This window comes from Pinus tabuliformis, chromosome Q (genome assembly GCF_031772625.1).
Source record: "Pinus tabuliformis cultivar Carrire ecotype Pingquan chromosome Q, CPIR1, whole genome shotgun sequence".
NCBI classification, from domain to species: Eukaryota; Viridiplantae; Streptophyta; class Pinopsida; order Pinales; family Pinaceae; genus Pinus; species Pinus tabuliformis.
The window spans coordinates 100,318,333-100,342,872 of record NC_142296.1 but is presented as its reverse complement, the minus strand read 5'-3'; the positions used below and the strand labels follow the sequence as shown (position 1 = coordinate 100,342,872).

Below are 24,540 nucleotides of genomic sequence, written 5' to 3'. Positions count from 1 at the left end.
GGGGGCGAGGTGGATTTGGTGTACTGGGGATAACACTAAAGAGCAGCTTCTCAAATGATGGAAGAAAGACAAGTGTACTTGGCATCTACTGAATCAAGGCGTGAGAAAGTGGACTTATGCAAGAAACTCTACCGGATATGGGAAGGAAAGATGTCGAGATCACCCTCATCAAAGAAAAGGGTGATGCAAGTTGTGCCCAGGGGGGTGAAGTTTAGGGGGGTGTTAAACTGAAGGGAGAAAGACAGAAGAGCGTGGTTGGCTAAAGTGATGAGTGTCACTAAAAGGTAGTGGATAAGGGGGAGAAGAGTGTGACTAGATAGGATATAATCGACAATGCTCACTCCTCTACTGTGGGGTTGGCAAGTGAAAAAGTGAGACTTGGGAAAGCAGGGAAGGACATTAATAATTAATGACTCATGGGATCCACTCAGCAACAATAGGTGTCTACCATAACCTATAAGAGGCCCCGATACATCATCTAACATTCATTGGAGTCCTATTGATTCAGGATCTGTCTCCTGGATACAAAATATGTCCTTTAAGCAATCATGGAGAGGAATCTCAGTAGCGTGGGTACGAGCATTGAATTCAGCCTGTGAGATGACATCTCCTATCATCGTGAATTGAATGATGCTAGTATATGTTGAATTTTCTAAGTCTATCCATTAGAAAATTAATATGTATTCTGCTAGTTTACTTGTAAATTCTGAACAAGTTATTTAAAACATTTAAATACCGAAATAAACACAATACAGTCACAACATCTACAGATCACCAATTGAAAGAAAACAAGCACACAAGTGACACCATTATTTTTGGACAAATGTCCCCAGAAAAACCCAATGTGGGAAAGCCAGTGCATCTATTCTGAGGGTTATATTATTATGCAGTCTTTCTGAGTACCACTGGGTGCCTAACCAGCTCACCCAACAGAGAAAAATACACGGCAGCAATACCTCTATTTTCGGAAATAGGTATTCAAAAAACCTGTCCCACGAAACCCTCTCTGGCACAACTGAAGCTCAGCTCTAGCCCTTCTGGCCTCTGCGTCAGCCTCCTGTTGACCTACGTCAACCCCAAGACCCTCTGCGTCAGTCCTTTGAGACACTGCGCAACCTCTAGGACCCTCTGTGTTACTCCACCAACCTTTGCATCGATGACGCAGTCCCTCTGGCCTTTCCGCTGTTTCTGCTAGGCTTTGCGTAGCCTGGACTAGTTGTTGCTCTCGCTCTCTCTGCTTCTACGCTGGTCTCTCAGTACTGTCTCTGCCTCTCTGCCTCATACTCACTGCCCCTCACTGCTGATCACTGATTCAACTTTGCTTAGCGACCCCACACTAGCAAAATGAATGACTGATCACTCTGGAGTGTTCTCCAACTGACCCTCAAGCCTCTTCTTATACTTTTCTCGTTGGTCCTTCAACGGCCGAGATTAAATCTCTAATCAACTGCTAAGATTAGATTTGGCTTGACCCATGACTTTTGGAACCTTCTAACCCAGTTTTATATTAATACCCATTAATATTTTATTTTTCCTTAAGTTTAGACTTAGGAACTCCATTAAAAATATTAATTATTTTAATATCTCCCAAACCAGGTACAATCTGTCCAAACGATTTCTGGGTCTTGGAGATCTCATGTGCTTTAGCCTCTCCACCAATTTTCACGGCTAGAGCACATTCGATGCTACCCCAAATCAACACTCCCTCTTAGCAAGGACTGTTCTCTAGTAATACTCCTCACTGAGCATCACACTGATTATCCAGCACTGGTACCTATGTTGACGCTAGGGCTCCCCACCCAACATCCTCTGCACTATTGCATCCTGTACTGCTACCCATGGCCCTGCCACTACCACTGCTGCTCATGGCCCTGCCAGGCTAGAAACACTCCCGATGCTGAAGCTCCCTCTGCCGCTAACAAGTGCTCCCTCTACTGATCTTTGCATTGCTACAACAACTCCTTACATCTCGCACCATTGCACACCTCTCTGTGCCATCCTGCACTGGTGCAACACTCCCATGCCTCTAGCACTGTTGCAACCTGCTAGCCTCTCGCTGCCTGGGGACTCCTCCACTGTGGCACTCTCTGCCGCTTCATCCGCATTCGTCAGTCCTGTTACTCTTCTTCGGGGCTCTCGTAGCAAGGTATAATCCCAGAGGTTAGGTACCTCAAGGATGCTGCCCCTCATCGCCTGTAGTCTTCCTGACTACAGCTTGATGTCTCCCCACTTCTTCTCAAGTGGCACATGAGCACTCATGGCACTATCGTCATCCTCCTTGACTTCTTTCTCTGCCCTCGCTGGCGCTGCCTTCGAGTCAGAAGCCTCTCCTTCACTCTTCTTCCTCGGACATTGGTTCGCATAGTGACCCAGTTCCCCACAATGGAAGCACTTGACCTTGGAGAGGTCCTTCTTCTTCCTCTTCTCCTACTTTCCCGCAAATGCTAGAGCCGCATCCTCTTCCTCTTCCTTCTTGATCCTGACCCCTTTGCCACTACTCCCCGCCTTGGTCAGTCGTCTGATCTCTTCTTGACGAAGAGCCGCCCATAGTTCTTCCCAATCCGGAAGACTCATCCTGCCCAGTATGCTCTGGACAAATGTCTCCCAATCCTCGGAGACTGCGTTAAGTGCGGTCCTTACCATCAACTCCTAATCCGGCATCCCTATGGAAGTCAGTTAGTCATGGATCTCCTTCAACCAAACGAGGAAAATGTTGGAATTTCTAAGTTTAACTCGTTAGAAATTCTTACTGTACTATCTGGTTTATTTCTTCCTCAGAGACAGATATTCCGGCTGATCAATCACCGGATGAACGATCCCACTGATAGGGACTGCGTCACCCTTCCCGGCTCACTAGCACCCAGTCTGCCCGACGAAAATCTTCCTATCACTGCCTCTTGGCCCTGCGTCAGCTCTGCTAGCCTCTAGGCAACTACTGAAGCCTCTGCGTCACCCACGCCGGCCTTTCCTGGCTCTATGCAGCTCGCAACTGCCTCTGCGTAGCACCCAATTGCCTTTGCGTCATCCTCTCCGGGCTCTGTGTTGTCTCTTTGGTATCAACTCTGCCTCTCTGCTATGTATTCACTACCCCTCGTTGCTGATCACTGATTTGATTTCTCTTAGCAAACCCCGCATTAGAAAATCGAATCACTGATCACTTTAGTGTGTTCTCCAACTGACCCTCAAGCCTCTTCTTATACTTTTCTCGTTGGTCCATCAACGGCTGAGATTAAATCTCTAATCAACGGCTAAGATTAGATTTGGCTTGATCCATGACTTTTGGAACCTTCTAACCCAGTTTTATATTAATAACCATTAGTATTTTATTTTTCCTAAGTTTAGACTTACGAACTCCATTAAAAATATTAATTATTTTAATATCTCCCAAACCGGTTAGAATCTACCCAAACCATTTCTGGGTCTTGGAGATCTCATGTGCTTTAGCCTCTCCACCAATTTTCATGGCTAGAGCACATCCGATGCTACCCCAAATCAACAGAATACATCTATCTGCTCTCCCTTTTGCATCTGGTATGACCTTCGCTGATTCTCCAAGAGCATCTTCCTCAGCACAAAGTATGCTGGTACAATGTCTTCAAAGTGTCCCACGTCTCCTTTGTCGTTTCCTTTTCGGCAATATGTGGGACCACATGATCCTTGACCCCATCAAGGATGATATACTTTGCCTTAGCCATTGCTTCCTCATACCTTTCATTAGCTACTGGGTCAACTGGGATAGCCATCACTCTCAAGGCGAAGCCCTTGATACGATGTCTGTCTAGAATGGACAAGATCCTAGCCTTCCAGACCACAAAGTTGGGTGCTCCATCGAACCTGTCCTGATCTTTCAGCCCATTCACGGCCATCTCGTTGCTCTTCTTCCGACTCCTCCGAGTCTCTCTACTTCCTCCCTGGAAGTTCTCGGTTCGACTCCTACTGAGTCTCTCTACTTCCCGTCTGGAAGTTCTCTTCTAGACTCCCTCTAAGTCCTGACTTCCCTCTTGGAAATCCTTCTGCCAACTGTCAAGTTTCTCCTCTCCGATCATCTGTGCAACTGCAACACTGATCCGGATTCCTTGGCTAGAAATTTGCCTCGGCAGCAACTCCCTCTACCTTGGTCTTTCCCTGTAAGGTACTGTTCTAACCACAGTTGATCCAAAATGGATCTTGGATAGACTTCTAAGTCTAAAGTGTTCTTCACAGAGGAAATTGAAAGTCAAGGGCTACTCCTGGAAATAGTCCCATTGCATAGATCTTTTCATTCTAAATCTGATACAATTTGAATGGACTAAAACAGACTTCGAATGATGAAGTTATCGCAAAAGAAAGATTGCTTTTGTCCTTTGAAAAATCAGGCATTTCTTCTAAAAATGGCATAAAAGGCCTTCTATGGGAAATCGCATCGGAAGAGGTGCAAAGGGCGGACATAGACCCAAGGCCTTAAGAACCCCCGATCAGCGATCTCCGATTTATCGCATCGGAGGTAGGCTGCATGTGATATCGAGACCCTGGGCAGAGCCAGTTGCGATATGTGATGATCAGCGTCGGCGATCGGCAAATCTCTAATACAAAGGGCCAATGCACCTACATGACATGCAATTGCGATATGCCGATTAAAGCCAGACCCAATAAGGATTATAAATGCAATTGCATAAAATTTGAAATCCGAGTTATGCGGATTTTCAATGTATTCCTTTGTATTTGGGTATTTTTTTACCTCCTGCCTGTGCGATTGTGATTTGCCATGACAGGACAGACCCGAGAGGGATATAGATGCGATTGAATCATTTTGAAGTCCAGGCTAAACGCTCCATGATGTGTTTTTCGGCAGTTTGCCTGTGTATTCCATTATGCTGCTGTTTTCAGGTTTTCGCCTGAAGGAAGGCCCCGATTCCTTTGTAACTACCCCTAATCATTGTGCCACGCTGCAAGCGGGCATTTTGTAACAATGATGCATTTGTAACGTGCAGAGCCACAGAGCCAGAAGCCAGAGGGCCAGCTGAAGAGACAAAGGAATGATCACGCATAGAGAAACGGACAGGAAGCCGCAGAGCCAGAAGAATGCCTCACAAAAGCCAGAGAGCACGATTGAGAGGCAGCACAGAGAGTTTTGAAGGTCGTTGGAAGGTTGCTAAGGGGCGCTTGGAGGTCGAGCGAACCATTGATGCACGCAGAGGCTGAGAGAAGCTCGTGAGAGCCAGAGCCAAAGCCAAGAGCCAGAGCCAGAGCCGAGAGCGAGAGCACTAGAGTCGTAGAGCCAGAGTGCTTGATAGAGGCATAGCCACCCGAGGTTGGAGACAGAGCCACAGAGCTCAAAGTAGACTTCCAAGAGCCATGATGTCGTAGTGGCGCTGCAGAACAACAAGGAGATCCAATGATCCAGCTGTTGCTGGTGTCTGAAGTGTGCTGAAGATAGAAGAAGGCATTCCACAGACAGTGAGAGAATTCTGAGGGAGTTGGTGCAAGCTAGAGCAAGATCGCTCATAGCGCTAATTGAAGGAATCTAGTCTAGAGAAGCCTAGATCTGTCTGTAGAAGTATGGATAGCCACCGGGATAAGATGGTATTCTAAGCCCATTGTTTCTGTGTAATCCAATGGAGTTGAGCGTGAAGTTTGTAAAAGAACTTATGCCATAATCCCAAAGAGCCTAGTTGAGTTGACTAGAGCTCAAGGAGACGTAGCCCAAGAGGTTTGGGTGAACTCAATATTAATATTGCTATTATGTGTGTTTGTTTCTTTGCTGCATTATTTATTGTCACATGTATTTAAATATCAGCATAGGCAACAGAACTTAAAGCACTTAACAGTTAAAGGCAAACATAAGCATACACCCATTTCAAGCATTATTAATTCCGCAATTGGTTAATCATAAGGTCTTGGAAATATTTAAGCTTTGGAAGTGGGAGAGGTTCTTGTAAGCTTGACAAGAAGCCTTTAGTGCTCCATTTTCAGATCAACAGTACCCCACCAACTTCGCTCCCGCAAACACCCCACAGCATCCTTCGCCCCAGCAATTGAAAGATTGAGCCTCTTGGCCCTGCACAATCCCAGCACCGGCAAAACAGCTCTCTCAGCCAACTACATCAACCCTCCTGGCCTCTGTGTGAGCCTCTCTCTGCCCTCCTCAACCTCAGCACTGGCCTTTCCCTGACCCAGACTAATGACGCAATCCCTCTGCGTCAACCCTTCCTCTGTCGTTTTTGCAAGGATCAGCTACTGTCACTCAGGACAGCTGATTCTACTGCAAATGCTCTTCTCAGTTGATGCCTTCAGTTTTCCTATGATCTGCAACCATGCTCCGATACCATGTTGAATTTTCTAAGTCTATCCGTTAGAAAATTAATCTGTATTCTGCTGGTATTTCTTCTACTTGTAAATTCTGAACAAGTTATTTAAAACATTTAAATACCGAAATAAACACAATATAGTCACAACATCTACAGATCATCAACTGAATGAAAACAAACACACAAGTGACATTGTTATTTTTGGACAAATGTCCCCGAAAAACCCAATGCGGGAAAAATGGTGCAGCTATTCTAAGGGTTATATTTATGCAGTCTTTCTGAGTACCACTGGGTGCCTAACCGGCTCACCCGACAGAATAAAATACACGTCAGCAATACCTCTATATTCGGAAATAGGTATTCAGAAAACTTGTCCCACAAAACCCTCTTCGGCACAACTGAAGCTCAATGCTGGCCCTTCTGGCCTCTGCATCAGCTTCCTACTGACCTGCGTCAGCCCTTTGAGGCACTGCGCAGCCTCTGGGACCCTCTATGTCACTCTAGCAGCTTCTACGTGGATGACGCAGTCCCTCTAGCCTCTGCGTTGTTTCTGCTGGGCTCTGCGTAGCCTGGATTGGTTGTTGCTCTCGCTCTCTCTGCTTCTACGCTGGTCTCTCAGTACTGTCTCTGCCTCGTACTCACTGCCCCTCGTTGTTGATCACTGATTCAACTTTGCTTAGCAACCCCACTCTAGCAAAATGAATGACTGATCACTCTGGTGTGTTCTCCAACTGACCCTCAAGCCTCTTCTTATACTTTTCTCATTGGTCCTTCAACGGCCGAGATTAAATCTCTAATCAACGGCTAAGATTAGATTTGGCTTGATCCATGACTTTTGGAACCTTCTAACCCAATTTTATATTAATACCCATTAATATTTTATTTTTCCTAAGTTTAGACTTAGGAACTCCATTAAAAATATTAATTATTTTAATATCTCCCAAACCGGGTACAATCTGTCCAAACCATTTCTGGGTCTTGGAGATCTCATGTGCTTTAACCTCTCCACCAATTTTCATGGCTAAAGCACATCCGATGCTACACCAAATCAACAATATATAGGTCTCTATAAGGGTCTCCATCTAAATCATTGTGAATAGTAAACTAAGATGACATGGGGGGGTAACAAATTGCCACATAAATGTCTCTGGGGAGAAAGGTAAAGCCATTGAGTAGAATCCACATGAAGCTAGCAAACTCATATGAAATTTGAATCCACAATAGAAACCCTATCTTGGAAGGAGTCTCGAAGCAAACAGGAAACTCCTCCTAAGCTGCTAACACCACTTGAAGATCTGGACTCCTGTTGACAAGTCAAAAACCAATGGTAGCCTACTATGTCTGGGAGCAACCGGACGGCAAGAAGATTTGCCACTGTAATAGGTGGACTGCTCTGGGCTATGCCAGTGAGCATATATGGGGCAGGGCACGCCCCATATCAAAGGTGGAAGGGATACCTGCCATCATGCAGGGAAAACTTTGCTCCTTCCTCACGGTTGGCTGTGTTCTGCAAGGTGTTGTTGGAATATTTTTATGAATTGATTGCATTTCCTGCATGGAGGATTGGATCTCTATCATTTGTTTGATTGCATTGCCATATTCTCTGCTAACTAATATTGGATGTGTTTGCCTTATTGTCATGTTGTCGTTGAGACTTGTGAGCTATGTTGCCAGGAAACGTGGGTGCGGGGACGGGGACGGGGACGGCATTTTTGGAAACAGGGTGCGTGGGTTCGTCGGGTAATATAATAATATTAAATTTTAATAATTATATTTTATAAATTATAAATTATAAATTTATATTTAATAATATATATGAAATTTGAATTTGATATTTTTTCAACTTTAAATTTTAAACAAGAAAACTTTAATGATAACCATTTAAACATGCATATTATTAATTAATATTTCATATATATATATAATTAATAATATATATGAAATATATTAAAGTTGAAAAAATATAATTAATAATATATATGAAACTTGAATTTGTATATTTTTTCCAAACCCATTCTGATAATGCATAAATGGAGCTGCTTACCATTTTCATCTGATGGCAGTCTGGCACATGCCTTCAGAATAATAGTGAAGATCACCTGGTTTGGATTTATGCCAAACCAAAGCATTCTGCCACAAATTGGAAAGCATCCATGCAACAGTTGTGGTCAGCATATCCTGCTGTCATTGAGTTCCACGAAACCACATACCACGCAAGCATCCTATCAAATACAGTTTTGCAGGTCAAACTTGTTCCCTAACTCTATATTGCCATATTAACATTGCAGGCATCATTGTTTGTCTGATCACACTGCTATAATGTCCATCCTTTTCCATGCTTCCAATTTCTCTTCCTATGCTTATCTTTCATTTTATTTTCCAAATCCAACAGAATTTCAGACCTTTCTCAATTGTTATGTTACCTGTTTGACCCTCAAACACAAGTCCCCAGTATTAGCTACCATAAAAAAGAGTGAAGATATTAACTATTGTTTTATACAGACAAGCATAACATCTGTTGCTTGATGCAATTAATTTATTCAATTTAGAGCTGCACCATATTTTCATCCAAAAATGAAACACATGAAATCAGTACAAAGTCAATTATACAGCTTGCTGGCAAACGTCTTTTGTCAAGCCAACATATGGAATAATACATTACAGCTATAAACTATAATTCTTGTGTGCATCTCTCTATGTCCATTAATGTCTGTTCTCTCTATGTCCATTAATGTCTGTCTATGTGTATGCATCGATTTGTGTGCATACATATACATCTTATATGTATTTATGTAAGATTTGAATTTCAACACTTCTCATCATGAGCAAAAATAGAACAAGAGTGTCTCTGAAAATGCCTTTACTGCTATTTATAAGTCATTACCTGAAGCTCCAAGGAAAAAAAAAGGTCTCTAACTGAAGCCCGATCCCTATTCTGCCCAGACAAGCTCTCTGCAATCATATATCCAAGGAGGTCGACAGTCCACTCACATCTTTTGTTCACTTGAATATCTTGATGTAACTTCAACCTAAAAATTTTGAAAATACCCATGCTACTTCAAACTTGTTGTATGGGCTCTTGTCCTTGAGAAATGCCCTAGGGAGATATAGCCTTTGGCATGATACATGAAAACAGTAAACAGTCCTCAAACCTCCACTCCCTTTGTAGAGACACCAACAGAATAATATAGCACTTCCAGCTAACTTATTTTACTTAAGCCTCAATATAAATCCCAAAAAAACAGAGTTGAGGAAATAATGAAGTGGATTAAATCACTCAGGACGGTTTCCTGCATGGTGACCTCATTTATGAACTTGGCAGAATAGTGGCAATTACGACATATGCACTTCTTGCACTTTTGATGAGACTTCAGTGGTCTTTACAACTCGCTGAAAAGCACAAACAAAATATAAGCTTCTTCCTCTTGTAAACAATGCAGATTCCCACCACTCCTATTGCACATCATGTGATGATCACTACCACCTGCTCCTGTTTCTTATCATGCAGCATAAAGTGCACATCAGGTACATTCCCTGCTTCCTTCATCAACCCTATCAGTCACTGCAATTCTGCATAGATCTCCTCTGTCTGTGGGTGTGATCTATCTCCTACAACAAATGTATGCACTTTGTTCTTAACTTCAATCCAACTATATATTATTAATTATATTTTTAATATAGTTTTTTTATGAAGAACCCAAAGAACCCAACCCGAAGAACCCAAGCACCCGAAGAACCCAAGAACCCGTTAAAGGAAAAGAACCCAAATTTTTTTTTGAAGAACCCGGTTCTTCATGGAAGAACCCGGTTCTTCTGGGTTCGTCTGGGAAGAACCCATACCCAAATCTGGTACTTGGGTGCGGGAACCCGGGACGGGTTCGAGAACCCCACCCCCGGGTGCGGTTACCTGTGCAACACAGCTTGTGAGAATTTCCCCTGGTCACATATTGGCCTTCAGCTCAGGCGTGGGGTTTTCGGATTCCTACATTAGGAGGGAAAAATGTCCCTCTGCAATCGGTCTCTTCTATGAAGATAAGCATATTTTCTATGTTGAAAGCTCTGTACCAGTAATTTACAGCAAGTACTGGCAGTAATGGCTATGCTTTCTCGCGTTTTCAGACAAGTATATGCATATATTTCCTGCCAGCTTCTAGCTGTGTATTTCTGTCTCTGCTATTCTATTTAAAGGTTTTCCACTATCCTTTCAATGCAACAAAAGTGTAATCATCGTAAGAAAAAATCACTGCCGTTAGGGCTTTAGCATGAAAAAATGTATAATTGGCTGCAACAAAAATCCATTAAGAGATGGTAATGGCACCCCATCCCAAGGATACGGATCTGGCACATTACAGATACATTAGTAAGCCAATATCCTTAGGTGTTCTTTGCCGCTGTTAGGCCACTTGGTAACGAGTTGCATGCTTGTTGACCTTTGACAACAAGCTCCTATCGGTTGTCTGCTAAACACAGAAAATACCCATATGCCTAGGTGATTTAAAAACCCTTGAATGAGTTCGTAGAGCTGCACTACTAAATTATATGAATCAAATTGAAATAATGCATTAGCTAGTATATTTCTATTAAAGGCCACCATTCACTTTCCATTGTTATGAGGATGGTAACCAGGTAATCTGGATTTTCATGGTTTAAGGTCAATACAACAATATAGTCAGTAAAAGCTTAACATTTTACTTATAGGAATTGATCCTTGGTGAGGGATAACACTCTGTGCAACCACCCAAACTAAACCTACTCGGCAACAGCAAATATTAAATTATTTAATATAATCTTTCTCAAATATTTTCAGAACAATTTATGACATCATTAAAAGTTTTGGGAAAAAAAGGCATCAAAATAGTCCCCTAGACAAACTTTATATCCACTCTGCTAAGACATAAAATTGTACACTATTTTGTTTTTGTTTATTCTAATCCAACTGAGATTGTTTTCTGAAGACGCTTCATCTTTAGATCCTAATGAAAGAAATGAAACAAGACATGTAATGGGAAAAAAAATAAGTACATACCACTTTCCGCTGAGGAATCCGTGGACTCTTCTGAAACGCAGTTTCTTGGAGTATACCTCAGGTGATAAAACTCTTGTAGCTGAAGAATATTTTTAGGTCTGCAAGCAGTAATTTACCGATGGCATGTATAAAAAAATGTGCAACTTCTAAACTTTCAAGATGGTACTGTCATGTTATGTCGGAATTTTGAATTCACACCAACACAGAGAAGCAAAGCAGTTAATCTTATGTTTCTGAATCGTGTTACCTACCTGGCATATGTCCATCGTTGACAGGGTGACCTATTTTTCAGTATTCTACATGCAATTTGTTTCCGATTTCGAATTGTCTGCCACCCAAGAACCGCCAAAGGAGGAGAAAACAGCACTAGAATGCCATTGGATTTTAAAGCCATTGAAGTTTATTTTAACAGCTGAGAAGAACAAAAATGTCACATGTCAGCAGATCGGATTTTATTGGGTATCCAATTCCACTACTGTTGTATATTCCTCTCTGAAACAGTCATAAGTGTGGGATAAATGCTAATCTGAAGCGCAACTAAGGACAATAGCGAGTTTGATTTCATTTTCATTTACACAAATGCTTATTTTTGGACATCGTGAAATAGTGTCATTTTATCACCCAGGCTGGGAAAACAATACACACAAATAATAAAAATTAAAAATCATATATTTTAATAAGATTTACCAAGTTATCACATTTATGATTTAAATAATAACTACCATACTCCCACAGCAAGGGAAGGCAACATGGAAAGGAAACATCAAAGAGGAAGAGGTTAAATTTTGATTATATGTAAATATGTTAAATATAAAATTAGCTATTTATTTAAAACAAGTGTGGGAGGGCAAATTAGTGTCTGCCAATCAAGTTCGAAATTACACTCTAGAAAAAATTACATAAAACATTATCACTTGCATTGATCAATGCTAAATTAACAATGGCTAATAAGCAAATCAAATCCTATAGTCTTGCTTTGGAAGGAACTAATAAATTGAAATGTCTATACATTTACGATTTTACTCCTACATAAATAATGGTGGGAAGTAACTCTCGGTAAGTATATTTATTTACATCTTATTCCTATCCTTCTTTACACCTTGACTTTTTAAGAAAATAATCACTTCTTTGAGTGAATTAATGACTTCTTCCATTTTTGCTCTATCTTCATCTCTCATTTTAAATATTTCCTTCCATTTTTTTGGATTCCACCAATTAATTTTTCTAGCTCTCCTATTAATTCTATAATAGTAACTGTTTTTTATAAACCCAGAGCATTAATACCACCCAGAGAATAAATTCTGGTTGTTACTTTTTGTAGCTAAATTTGACATGGTGTGGGCATCAGGGTGAAAAAAGGAATCAGCAATTGAATAAATGTGCAATGACAGCTCCATCTGGTAGCTGTTGATCTGTGTTGAATATGTTTTGTAATGATGGATGCACCTGGTGCCCTTCGAACAAGAGTTTTATCAGTAAATCTAAAGGGAAAACCACGTAGACTTTAATTTTGAAAAAAGTTCAATCGTTTGTGCTCTGCTAACCTTTACGTCTTCACGTCTTTCAAATCTGTAGCCTATAGGGCTCATCCTTTCCAAACCTATAGGGCCCATCCCACCCAAGTATTGTGGGGTTAGAAGGGCATGAGACATGCAGACCCACAAGGCTTACCTTATCTTGATCCAGATGGGTCATGCTTGGTTTGCATTATATGAGTCCACATGGGTGATGCCTTTTAGGGCTGTAAGGGGAGCTTTCTCTCCATCTCTTTCTGTGTGTCTTGTAAATATGCATTATTATATACATTTTTTCCAAATTTTTCAGACGTTTCTGACTATGTAAATTTTGGTAAGTTATACAATAGTAATTTTAAGACCTTTTTTATAACAAAGCTACCGCAGTCAGTGGTCAGGAATTGCAGAAGACAAAAGAACATCTCCTCTGGCATTGTAAAAGTCTATGATCATAATGCACAATTAATTTTACAAATATTAAATATTTTCTGAGAAAAATAGAATACAAAAGACTTTATTAAACATCCACAAGGCCAAATGGTCAATGGACTAGAGAGGTTACATTTTTAGGAGGCTATGTATCCTCTTGCACTTTCATAAGGCCATAGAACTTGTATAGCATAGCCATCTCTTTCATGACAATTTATCCTTTAGCTAGCCTCATTTATTACATATATTTAGCTCCTAATATAGTGATTCAAAACAGGAAAAAGTTTTTCATACTTACCTTTCCTGTTTATCGTACATGTCTCACAGACCACATTTCATGTCATTCTGATTTTACAATTCCATTGCTGATTCCTTCATTCTCAAGGATTTACAACTCGTCCACAGATTTAGTTTTGGTGCCACTGTACAACTATACACATGCTTTTTGACAAACTTATTATTCTGCTAAATTTGTGTACAAGCATCACCAAAATCTCTGACCAAATTCCAAAGGTACAGTGATCTTGTACAAGTGGCTCCAGCTTATTAGCCATTTTCAAAAGAACCTTTAATTACATGTTATACTATGATCTTAAATGGTTGTGTTACAATCATTTCAAAATCTTACAATTCTCATGGTTACAATTGATATCTTCTCGTTGCATCACAATCATTTCAAAATCTTTCTTTAATTTTCAATTCACAGATTCGGATTTTCTATTTTCAGACTGCCAAATTATCTTAAAATGTTCTGAAGCAAGGAGAAAGGTTTAGAACTGTGAAACTGAAAATAGGAAGTGGTCTTGTTTATGGAGGCATAAAATGTAACAACTGACAAGAAATCGTCTTACTTGAGGATAGCTTAAACGTTTTTAGCTTTCTTGGTCCTGGTCTGGACTCTGAAGAGTTAATGATATTGTTCCCTAGAAACGATACTCTTCCAAGAACAACAGAGCTTTAAGTTGTGCGAACAACATGCTGAAGAAACAATTTGCAGTTGGAATCGGATTTTAGACAGAGGCAACACATTAACTGGACTACATGTGGAGTTTTGCAACCTTTCCCTTCAATGAGCAAACACCCATGTGGGTAGGGCCGGCCCTCTCTTTCGGGAATGCGGAGGAGGACAAATTAGATTTTAAAGTTTTAACATTCACTACCTTAGTGCGACTTTGCTGGATCCTTTCACGGAGGGTGATTCTGGATAAATTATAAGTAGCTAAACCAAGCCAATATAAAAATATATATGGAGTTATGTTTGAGACTTGAGCTTTGCCGGATCAAAATCCAAAACAATATTTTGTATACTCTTGTTCTTTATTATTAAACACTTCAATGCATTCCATATCTTCTCTATTTTAAATTTGCTTTGCAGAGACATGAAATGATGGACTGGGATTTTCGAGCTGGTTATAACTTATGTTAAACTAAATTTCAGTAGAGTGGCATATATGCTACACTGTTCTCAATTATTATTATTATTGTTGTTGTTGTTATTATTTTAATGGAACTGTTTATGGGAATCCACCCAGAACCTGTAGCTTTAAGGACTGTGTTGTCTGCAATTGATCGGTTATAGCTGGCCTTATTTCTCTTCAAATTCATGCAACACTTACTGAGGTAGAGTATTCTTTCTGCCACGAGAGAATTGTGTTCTGAAAAGAAGAAGAAGGCCACCTTGTTCAGAGGTCAAAGCATTTATTCTTGATTCGAGAAATTTCTATATTGCCTGCGGCCTAGAGCAACTTGTAATTAAGGCACATACCCTGTTTTAACCAGCGAAGGTCTACAAGCTGTGGTCACCTCTATTGCAGGCTCCTATATCACAAGTATCGCATCCCTTCTTGATCTAGCCTTGCAAGCACCTCATACAAACCTATAGATTGTGTTGATCACCGAGACCTTGAAAAATAGTGAATTTACACTTCCAGATCGCCTGTCGCTATTCCTATTCCTCTTCACCGTGGACACTAAAGAAAATGGGTTTTGTGCCGATTCGTTTCTAACTAGTGCTGTGGTCAAGAGTGCTGCCGATAATACCAGTGTTTGCCAAGTGCTGAGGTTTAGAGGTGTTACTCTTCTGAGCCTCAGAAGCTTATCGTTTATATCGGGTTGTATCAACTTGATTTGCTCTGTTACTTGGATTGTGCTTGCTGCATCAGAAAGCGGCATTGGAAAATTGTATAAAATAAACTCCATTCGACCCTCTAATTGGCTCACCTCTTCAAATTGCTCGCCACTGCTAATTTCTCCCATTATCTGCAATTTAGGCCGCTTACTAAACTATAGAAGTGCGTCTAGCTGCGTCATGCGATCGAAATATCTACCCTGTGCACATTTGAACAAAATTGCTCTTGATAAAGAGGCAGTGAGATAACAGACAGGGCAGCGGATAGCATAGCAGACAGAGGCAGCAGATAGCAGGCAGGCAGCAACATGCAGAGTTACGCGAACAGGCAGCGATAGCAACAGCAGAGCAGCAGTGAGGAGCAGGGCAGATCACTGAACAGAACAGGCAGCCCGAGGATGCACGTCAAGTGTTTGACGGAATCTGCCCACTAAATTTGACAGTGACTCTAATACCAAGATGGCGGTAGACGGGTTTTCTCTAAATCCTTTGATGAATTTTACTGCTGAGGAACAGACAGAGAGAAAATAATGGGTTCCAAATCCAGGGATTGGATCCCTGCAACAAGACAAATTGTGCCAAGATGACATGTTTAGCCTTGCTGAATTATCAGCTGTTGAAAACCAGCAAGAGCAAGTGGTAGTCAGCGCGGAGTCCAATTTCTCATTCTGGACAGCCTTGGTAAAACAAATGCTGCGGAAAATGGAATTTCTCGAAACTGAAAACAAGCAGCTCCGTTCAGAAATACACACCCTCTCTGCCAAAGTTTCAGAGGTGGAGGGGGATAATTTATCCCTTAAGAATATGTTACATGAAACTAAAGAGCAGGAAATTCTCCATCCTCCAAATGGTGCACTGCATGCAGAAATTCTTGACCTTAAAAGCAAGCAAGAAGAAATCCGATCCCAACAAACCACCTTCAAACAAGAAACGAAGACACACATCAATTCTTAGGTACAGGTGGTTCGAGGGAAGGATAAAACTCCTACCCCTCTTGCAGCAGTTGAGGAGGTGATGCAAGCAAAACTTGGGGAAGAACGCAACAGACGAGCAAGAGAATTGAATCTCAAGGTGAGAGGTCTCCCCTTACCCCACCCCTCTCTGGATCCTATGGAAGTGGGGGCTAGGTTCCTTCGAGACACCCTTAGCCTCCCCGATATAGCTTTGGACAGAGCCTCGTTGGGCTACGAATCCACTCTCTTCCTCAAGTTTCGGACTGCATCTGATCGACTTTGCGCCCTCAAGGCTAAGCGGAAGTTGTTTACTCTTCCCAACAGGATTTTCTTGGACAAGTACCTCACTTGAGCACAGATTGTGGAACTTAAACAATCCAGAGAACAAGTTATGGCAACACAACAGGCAGGGAAATGGGCGGTTATCAGGAATCTCCGGGCAGTCATTCGGGACTCCTTCCCACCTGGGTGGAAACCCCGAACTGGAGGTTCCAAATGACGGGCCCGCTTGGGGAGGCAACAGGGTACAGTTATTTCTATCTGTTGTTGGAATGGCAATGGATCTTTCTGGTCATCGTTGGGACTCTTGTATGATGCTCTCGAATCAACGGACATCCTCTTCGTGACCGAGACTCATGCGAGCCCTGTTCGACCCCTCCCAAATATTGCAGGTTACCATTGGATCTCAGTTTGCAAGCAGGAGACGAGGAGCTTAGGAGGGGTCAAAGGATCAAGTGGAGTTGCTTGTTTGGCTAGTGACTCACTCTAGAACAGGGTATCTTTGGTAGTCGAAGATGAGTTTTCTAGGTTTATGTGGATTCGGATTAGCGTCGGAGTCTCTCCTCCGAGGGACATCTACATTGCAGTTTGTTACTTCTCCCCAGCCTCTTCACCATTTGTTGTCCATAATGGCTCAAATGGGGACCCCTTTATAGACTTGTACACCGACATCACCCGGTATTGTGTTGTTGGGGAAGTCATCCTCCTAGGTGACTTCAATGCTCGCACTAGAGATCTCCAAATCCCTCTCCACGACCGATCAGAGGATGTATTTTGTACCCAGGGGATAGATCCAGATTCAGTAGGGCTTCACTGGATGTCAAATGATGCTTTAGGGCCCATTACAATTTATGGTATAGATCTATTACAATTGGGGGAATCCCAGGAGTTGTTGATTCTAAATGGTCTCCCCTATTTCCCAGACTCTCGCTTTTTCACATGCCGGCCATATGGCAAGGGTGCGAGTGTAGTTGATTATGTACTCGCTAGCCATAACTTGCTCCCTTTTATTCGCCATTTCTCAGTCTCCCCCATCCCCCTTGCTGATCATGCACTTCTTTCCTTCTCTCTTCGGTTTGACTCTCCCCTTCCACCCCATCCCTCCCCTCGGGGCCCACCTCGAACTACCTTCTGATTTGACGAAGGAGACCCTGACATCTTCTTCTCTACCCTACGCAAGATGCTCCCATCGAAAACCTAGTTCTCCTTGCTTGATTCTGCTTCCACTAAATACACCTGTCTTTCAGCTGCCATTTGGGAAGCAGTGCTCAAATCCTCCCCCCACTCCACTCGTTCCACTTCCATCTCCCCTAAAGTTGGATCTTGCCCCATGAACAAATGGTACAATGATGAATGCAAGACTCTACATTGAGAACTTCGATATGCTTTCACCCACTCTCAACCCTTCTACTCCAACCTCAAAGCTTCTTATCGTCGTCTCCTTCGTCACAAGAAACGACTCTTTGTCTCCCATAGAAGACGAGAACTTTCTGCTCTCCTTGCCCAATCCCCTAAACAATTCTGGCATACCATCCTTCCCCGACACTCCCATCTTCCACCTAACCTCGACCCTACATCCATGTTCTCTCACACTTCCAACCTTTATGATATTCCCGGGCAGGCCCAAATTCATGTTACCTCCCCACCCTCTTCATGTTATCTGTTCTCAGACAAAGATATTTGGGTGATGAACAGCAGCAAAGCAACCGATGAGGAAGGCTACCAAGCAAAGTTCTTTAAGCACGGTTTCCGTGCTTTGGCTAGCTACTTGGTTGATCTCTTCAACCATGTAGTCCGTGAAGGTTTTCCACCGACATGGCCACACCACATCATCCATCCAATCCACAAATCAGGTTCCAGCTCAAATCCCAATAACTACCGAAAGATCATGGTGGGTCACACGTTCTCGAAGTTGTATGCTACTGTTCTACATAGGAAGCTCTCCAGTGACCTTGAGCAGAGACAACTCAGAGCTAGGGGACAGGCAGGTTTTCGACCGACTCATCAAACCATTGACAACATCTTCACCCTTCGCGCCGTGATTAAGGAGGCACGACACTACTCTTCAAAAGTCTATTTTTGTTTCGTAGATTTTCGGAAAGCTTTTGACTCTGTTCCAAGGGAGGCCTTGCTCCAGAGACTCAGAGATATTAGCATCTCTGCAACCCTATTGACCGCTATTATGCGCCTATATGAATCCGTTCTTAGTCGTCTTCACGCAGCCCATGGAATGTTTGATTTCATTCGAAGCACTATTGGGGTTAAATAGGGTTGTCCATTGTCCCCTACCCTGTTTGGGATCTATATTGATGAGTTGGAAGCATTTCTACATGAGCATATTCAAGACACTGATGGCTGCCTTCTTCACCAGGTTCTGATATCTATTCTACTATTTGCTGATGATGAGGTCCTCCTCTCCTTATCCCCAGAAGGATTACAGAGACAGCTGGATGCCTTAGCTCTGTTTTGTGATCATCGACAGTTGACAGTCAACCTGGGTAAAACCAAGGTTATGATCTTCAATTGGGTGAAGAAAACCTCAGACCTTCAGTTTCTATTCAGAGGGGAGGAGATTGAGATCACCAGCACGTATACTTACTTGGGGGTGTAATTCTCAGGTCCCTGCTTCAGTTTGCGACCAGCGCTTCAGCCTCGGATCAACAAAGGATATGGATCCTTAGCCGTTCTCGAGAGACAGTGCTTTCGACATCACTTCCACGACATCTCGTCCAAGATGAGCCTCATGTTGATTTGGGGTAGCATCGGATGTACTCTAGCCACGAAATTTGGTGGAGAGGTTGGGGAACATGAGATATCCAATACCCAGAAAGGGTTTGGGCAGATTCTAAACAGATCAAGAGATATTAAAATAATTAATATTTTTAATGGAGTCCCTAAGTCTAAACTTAGGGAAAATAAAATATTAATTTGTATTAATATGAATTTGTGTTAGAATGGTCCAAAAGACATGGATCAAGCCAAACCTAATCTTAGCCGTTGATTAGGGACTTAATCTCGGCCGTTGAGATGACAACAGGAAAAGTATAAGAGGAGGCTTGAGGGTCATTGGAGAGCACACCAGAGAGATCAATCATTCTATTCTCTAGAGCGGGGTTTGCTAAGAGAGATAGAATCAGTGATCGGGAGAGCAGCTGAGGGGCATTGAGTACAGAGAAACAGAGAAGGCAAAGATTGTGTCGGGAGAGCAACGCAGCAACCAAGGAGAGTGATGCAGAGCCAGCAAGGGCTCACGCAGGGCCACGCAGAGCAGCCAAGTGTTGCGCAGAGCACCAAAGAAGCCAGCGTGTCTGACGCAAAGGCCCAGAAAGTTGACACAGGGCCTCCTGGGGCTGACGCAGGGCCAGCGTGAGACAGAGAGGGGCAGACATTGGGGTTGCAGAGCAGTTTTGTGCTGAGGAGCTGCGGGATGGATTTTCCGGGGTTTCAGCCAAGAGATTTCTCTCAAACTGTGAGGTATAGCTACTAAGGAAATTCTCTGTTGGGTAGGCCAATTTCGGCACCCAGATTGTACTCTGATATTGCTTAAAAAAAAACCCTTAGATAGCTGCATCGGTTTTCCCGCATTGGGTTTTTCAGGGGACATTGGTCCAAAAATAATGGTGTCATGTGGTGTGTTTGTTCTTGTTTCTTTTAGTTGTTGATCTGTAATATGTTGAGCATGCACTGGTGTTTATTTTCAGTATTTACTTTGTAAATAACTTGTTAAAGAAAAATAACAAGTAGGTAGGAATAAATCAAAAAAAGTGCATGAAGGGTTTCTAAACTAAGTAAACTTAGAAACTTCAACACCTCATGGACACCTTGATCCGTCCCACTGTTCTATATGGCTCAGAGATTTGGGGACTGTCTTTACTTGAGTCAGACTGGGCTTCAGCTGAGAGAGTCCAGATTCTTCTTCTTCGCCGCATCATTAGGTGCAAACTGACAGTGCCGCAACACATCATCCTTGCAGAGTTTGGAGCTCAACCCTTTCGGCTTGAGACGGTCTTCAGATTGGTTTCATTCTTGCATCGTGTCCAAGGCTTGGCAAACTCGATAAAGAGTAGGGACCGATATCCTTACTTGGCATATTGCTCTTCTGAGACTATTGCCCATTCTACTCCCTCAGGCCGAGCCAGATGTTGGTTTACAAGAGTTTCAAACCTCTTAGAGTCAGTGGGAATTCAGTTGGATTGTCTCCCTCCTTTCTGATATTCCTTAGATGCTCCTAGTCACCTTTTACCTACTAAATAGGAGCTAAACAAGATCATCAGGGAGGACATCTACAAGCAGTTCGTCCAGGTCACCTGGGTCAATCCTCCAAGAGGATTGCGCCTAAAGATGGCCTTCTACGTTGAGCACTTCTTGGAGTTGAGAGACGGGTTCATTATTCGACCCCAGTATACATTTCACCACTGGATGCATGCTCTTCGCATTCCTCTAGGCTAGTTCATAGTAGGTTCTCATAGACTTCGGGTAGAGACGGACCACTAGGTGGATAGACTAGACCCCAGTATACCAGGTATGTCATTTACAGGAAGTGGAGACCGAGGTGCACTTCATCATTGGATGTCCTGTCTACTACGAGATCAGAGGAAGCTTTCATTGCTTGTTCAGAGATTCTCGGACCCTCGCCGACTTTTTCAGGTACCCCGATCAAAGATGTTTGGCCCTATATATGTCGAAGGCTCTTAGGTTCCGAGCGCATATTCTTCAGCCTCCCATCATACCAGACCCCACACAAAGGATCACGACATTTTTCAGGGTACTACTTTCAGACAGGGGCACCAAGAGATCAATTGATACCAGTACGTATCCAAACTCCAGATCAGCGAGGATCCGTGGGACCTCACCCTGCCACACGAGATCTCAGCCGCAGTTCTGTCTCATATCCATTCCTGGGAGATGGACTAGGTCCTCCAGCATTTAGTAGCGTGTGAACCCCCCCAGGAAACGATTTAGTGGACAATCTGCCCTTGCCATCGGCGCTTCATCGCGCCAACAGACTTTGTTGAGTTTCTTCAGTGTTATTCATTCAGCCTCAAATGTCAGGTGACATGGATTTGATCCTCAGATCTATTAGCTCATGGATCTTCTCTACTAGGGCCAGATGTTGATTTACTTCATGCATTGTATCTTTTTATAGGAGACCGTTTGGTTCTCCTGCTTTGTATATACATCAGTGTACTCAACAATCCCTTTGACCTACTTTGTGGTCATTAGTTGGACATAAATATAATTATCTTATCTTATTTATCTAAGTTGCCATATGATAAATGCTGCATGGGGTGCTTGTGCATTAAAAAGGGCATCAATGTGCACGGCGTTATAAAGATGTAAGGTCTCAAAAAACATTGTTGGGTATGCAAGTGTTTGAATGCATACCAAAGTACTGCCCATGGGCCATAACATGATTTCTTGGGAGGACGTGATCTTGTGTAGGCAGATCAGCCCAGGCATCTTGGAGGTTAGTCACCGGAGTCTACGCCACTAATAGATAATAGATGTTTGCTATTTAGCAAACATCTATGAATTTTCTATAAACGATGGGTTGAATGTTAGATACATAGACAGAGTCTGACCCACATTAATATACTCATTCAATAAGAGGCATTTCCATAAGTTTCAGGATTCAGGATTCTTTATAAACATGACTTTGTTGACCATCTGCCATCCAATTTATACGCATTGGTTATACAGCTAGAGAGACTGGAAGTGGATATGCTACTTGGATATAAATATTGGATCCTGACTTAGGGTTTACCTATAAAATATACATTAGTATAAAGCTGCGGAGCCTGGAAATAGATAGATATATATAGGATCTGACTAGGACATGATGGAGATTTTCTAAATTACAAGGTTTTTCTCGAAACATGACAGATTTTCTAAATTACAAGGTTTTTCTCGAAACATGACAGATTTTCTAAATTACAAGGTTTTTCTCGAAACATGACAGTCTGAATAGTTGGTGAATTTTTGGTCAGTGAAATCCAGCGGTTATTCTTACGCTTTTTCTTGAGAACTAAACACATCTATATTTGTATTTAACCAGTTTACCATAAAAGGTCTTCAAATTGCACAAAATCATCGCATACTTCGATTTAAATGGTTTAATGTTGGACCAAGTTTTACTAAGTAATACGACCTGTAAATAAATAGGTGAAACGCTGACAGGTTCCAACTTAAGCTTCAATTTTGCAATTCTCCTATCCAAATTTATCTTTATTTTCCAGGGAGTGCACAAGTAAATTTTCTAACTATATAGAGTGGATTCAGAGATATTGATAAACCATGATTTCTGTCTCTTTAAAGAAAGGCCAGTCTGCAATATGTTTGAAAGGCGTACAACCTCTGTGTGTGTAAGCAAATCTTTAATTAACAGGCCCTTCATGTAATATGTCATCTAATGCTGCAGCGATTCTACTTTCAGAGACACGAGTTCTTGCTTTCTTTCAGTTATTTTCTGATCCAGGTATTTTACTCGAACCAAATTCTCAGTTGATTTGCTTCTTGCGGCTAGTCGAGACTGTCCAGCAGATGGTTTCCCTGAACGGACAACTTCCACTTTCTCATGGCCCTCTGAAGCTCTATGCATGTGGTTAAATCAAAAGAAAGGCCCCATTGTTTCTCCAACAGAGACTTCTGAAGAAGACTTAGAGCGTCGAACGAATGTTCTACCTGAAAAATCACTTCGTTTTCCAGCACAACGGATGTTGTGCATGCTGTTTCATTGCTGGAAGATGCCAAAAATTCACGAGAAACTCGCAGTGCCTTCAAAGGCTCTCCTCGTTTTTGTTTGTCAGACCTACTTTGCGTTCTGGAATTCGTAACTCATCTTTGCAATCACTACTTGTTTCCCCACATGCCCTGTTGTTTCTAGTTTGAGCGGCCTCTTTGCCGGTGATGAAATTGTCGAGCCAAACCCTCGCCGATTTTAGTTGCAAATTTACCACATGCCTGCTCCCTTGCTTCTCTGCAGTGCCTACCTTTGCTCATCTCTTCTCTGAGCGGTTAGCGGTGCGCCCGACGATGAGGGGCGCTGGTATACAGTAATACCAGTTGCTACATGAGTATCCCGCCAGCGAGCTAGCCATATGAGCGTGAAATGAATGATTTTGATGACGTTCACTAGGCTGAGCACTCCGAGGCACAAAGAGAATAACAACTTTAATTCATTTTCCATGTGAGATTTTTTTTTGTTAACAGTCTTAATTAAAAGGTTAGTTAGCTAGCAATCTGATTGATCTTATCTTTGTCAAATAGATAATGCATGTTGTCAATTTTTAGATTGTTTTCATATTGAATGTGTATATCCTTATATGTTGCACACTCCATAACAAAGTGTCATTCTGTCTCCACCACACCCTTATTGCAAAAAATGCAAGTTCTTTCTTCCCAAACCTCCACAACCTTATTGCAAAAAATGCAAGTTCTTTCTTCCCAAACCTCCTTGTGGATCTTCCACCTACTAGTATCACATCTAAGGTGATGTGAACCTGTCCTCAATTGTGCCACTAGCACCGTTGTTTTTCTTTTAATAGTTACTCCTAAATATGTTTTCTCACCATGGTCACAAGTTGGGTTGAACTTTTTGATGTAGTATGTTTTTTATGACCATTATGATTGGTCCACACGGTAGTCTTAAATTTGTCCATCACAAAAAAAAATTATTTCTTCTTTGGTGCTAGGGCATTCATGCAGCTTGATATTCAACTTACTCAACCACTTTTTGTTTTGCTCCATCCAAGTTTTCTTCCTATGATCTAATCCCTCTTCCATAGCTATCTTGGGCCAATGCTGGTTATCCATGTTTCTAGCCTTATTTAAATAGCTTATTAACCCGATTATCATTGTTGCTCCAATGGAAAAGTACCTGCTTCAGCCAAAAGGATTTCGTACAGGATTGTGGCTTTAACTTTGA

At 42.1% G+C, this 24,540-nt stretch overlaps 1 protein-coding gene across 7 annotated transcripts in view; it reads right to left on the bottom strand.

Annotated features, from left to right (window-relative positions):
* Positions 1-23,761, bottom strand: part of LOC149218427 (uncharacterized) — a 374,566-nt gene extending 350,805 nt beyond the window's left edge. For 2 of the 7 annotated variants that reach the window (XM_089383977.1, XM_089383983.1), the window contains exons 1-2: positions 11,565-11,927; positions 11,314-11,411 (exon numbers count right to left, since the gene is read on the bottom strand). In XM_089383977.1, coding sequence (XP_089240103.1) covers positions 11,314-11,411; positions 11,565-11,707 — 241 coding nt within the window. In that variant the 5' untranslated portion in view covers positions 11,708-11,927. Of the gene's footprint in view, positions 1-11,313; positions 11,412-11,564; positions 11,928-12,000; positions 12,053-22,909 lie in introns of those variants that run through there. The other 5 variants (XM_089383979.1, XM_089383978.1, XM_089383980.1 and 2 more) reach the window with 5 other exon arrangements.
* Positions 23,762-24,540: the final 779 nt, after the last annotated feature.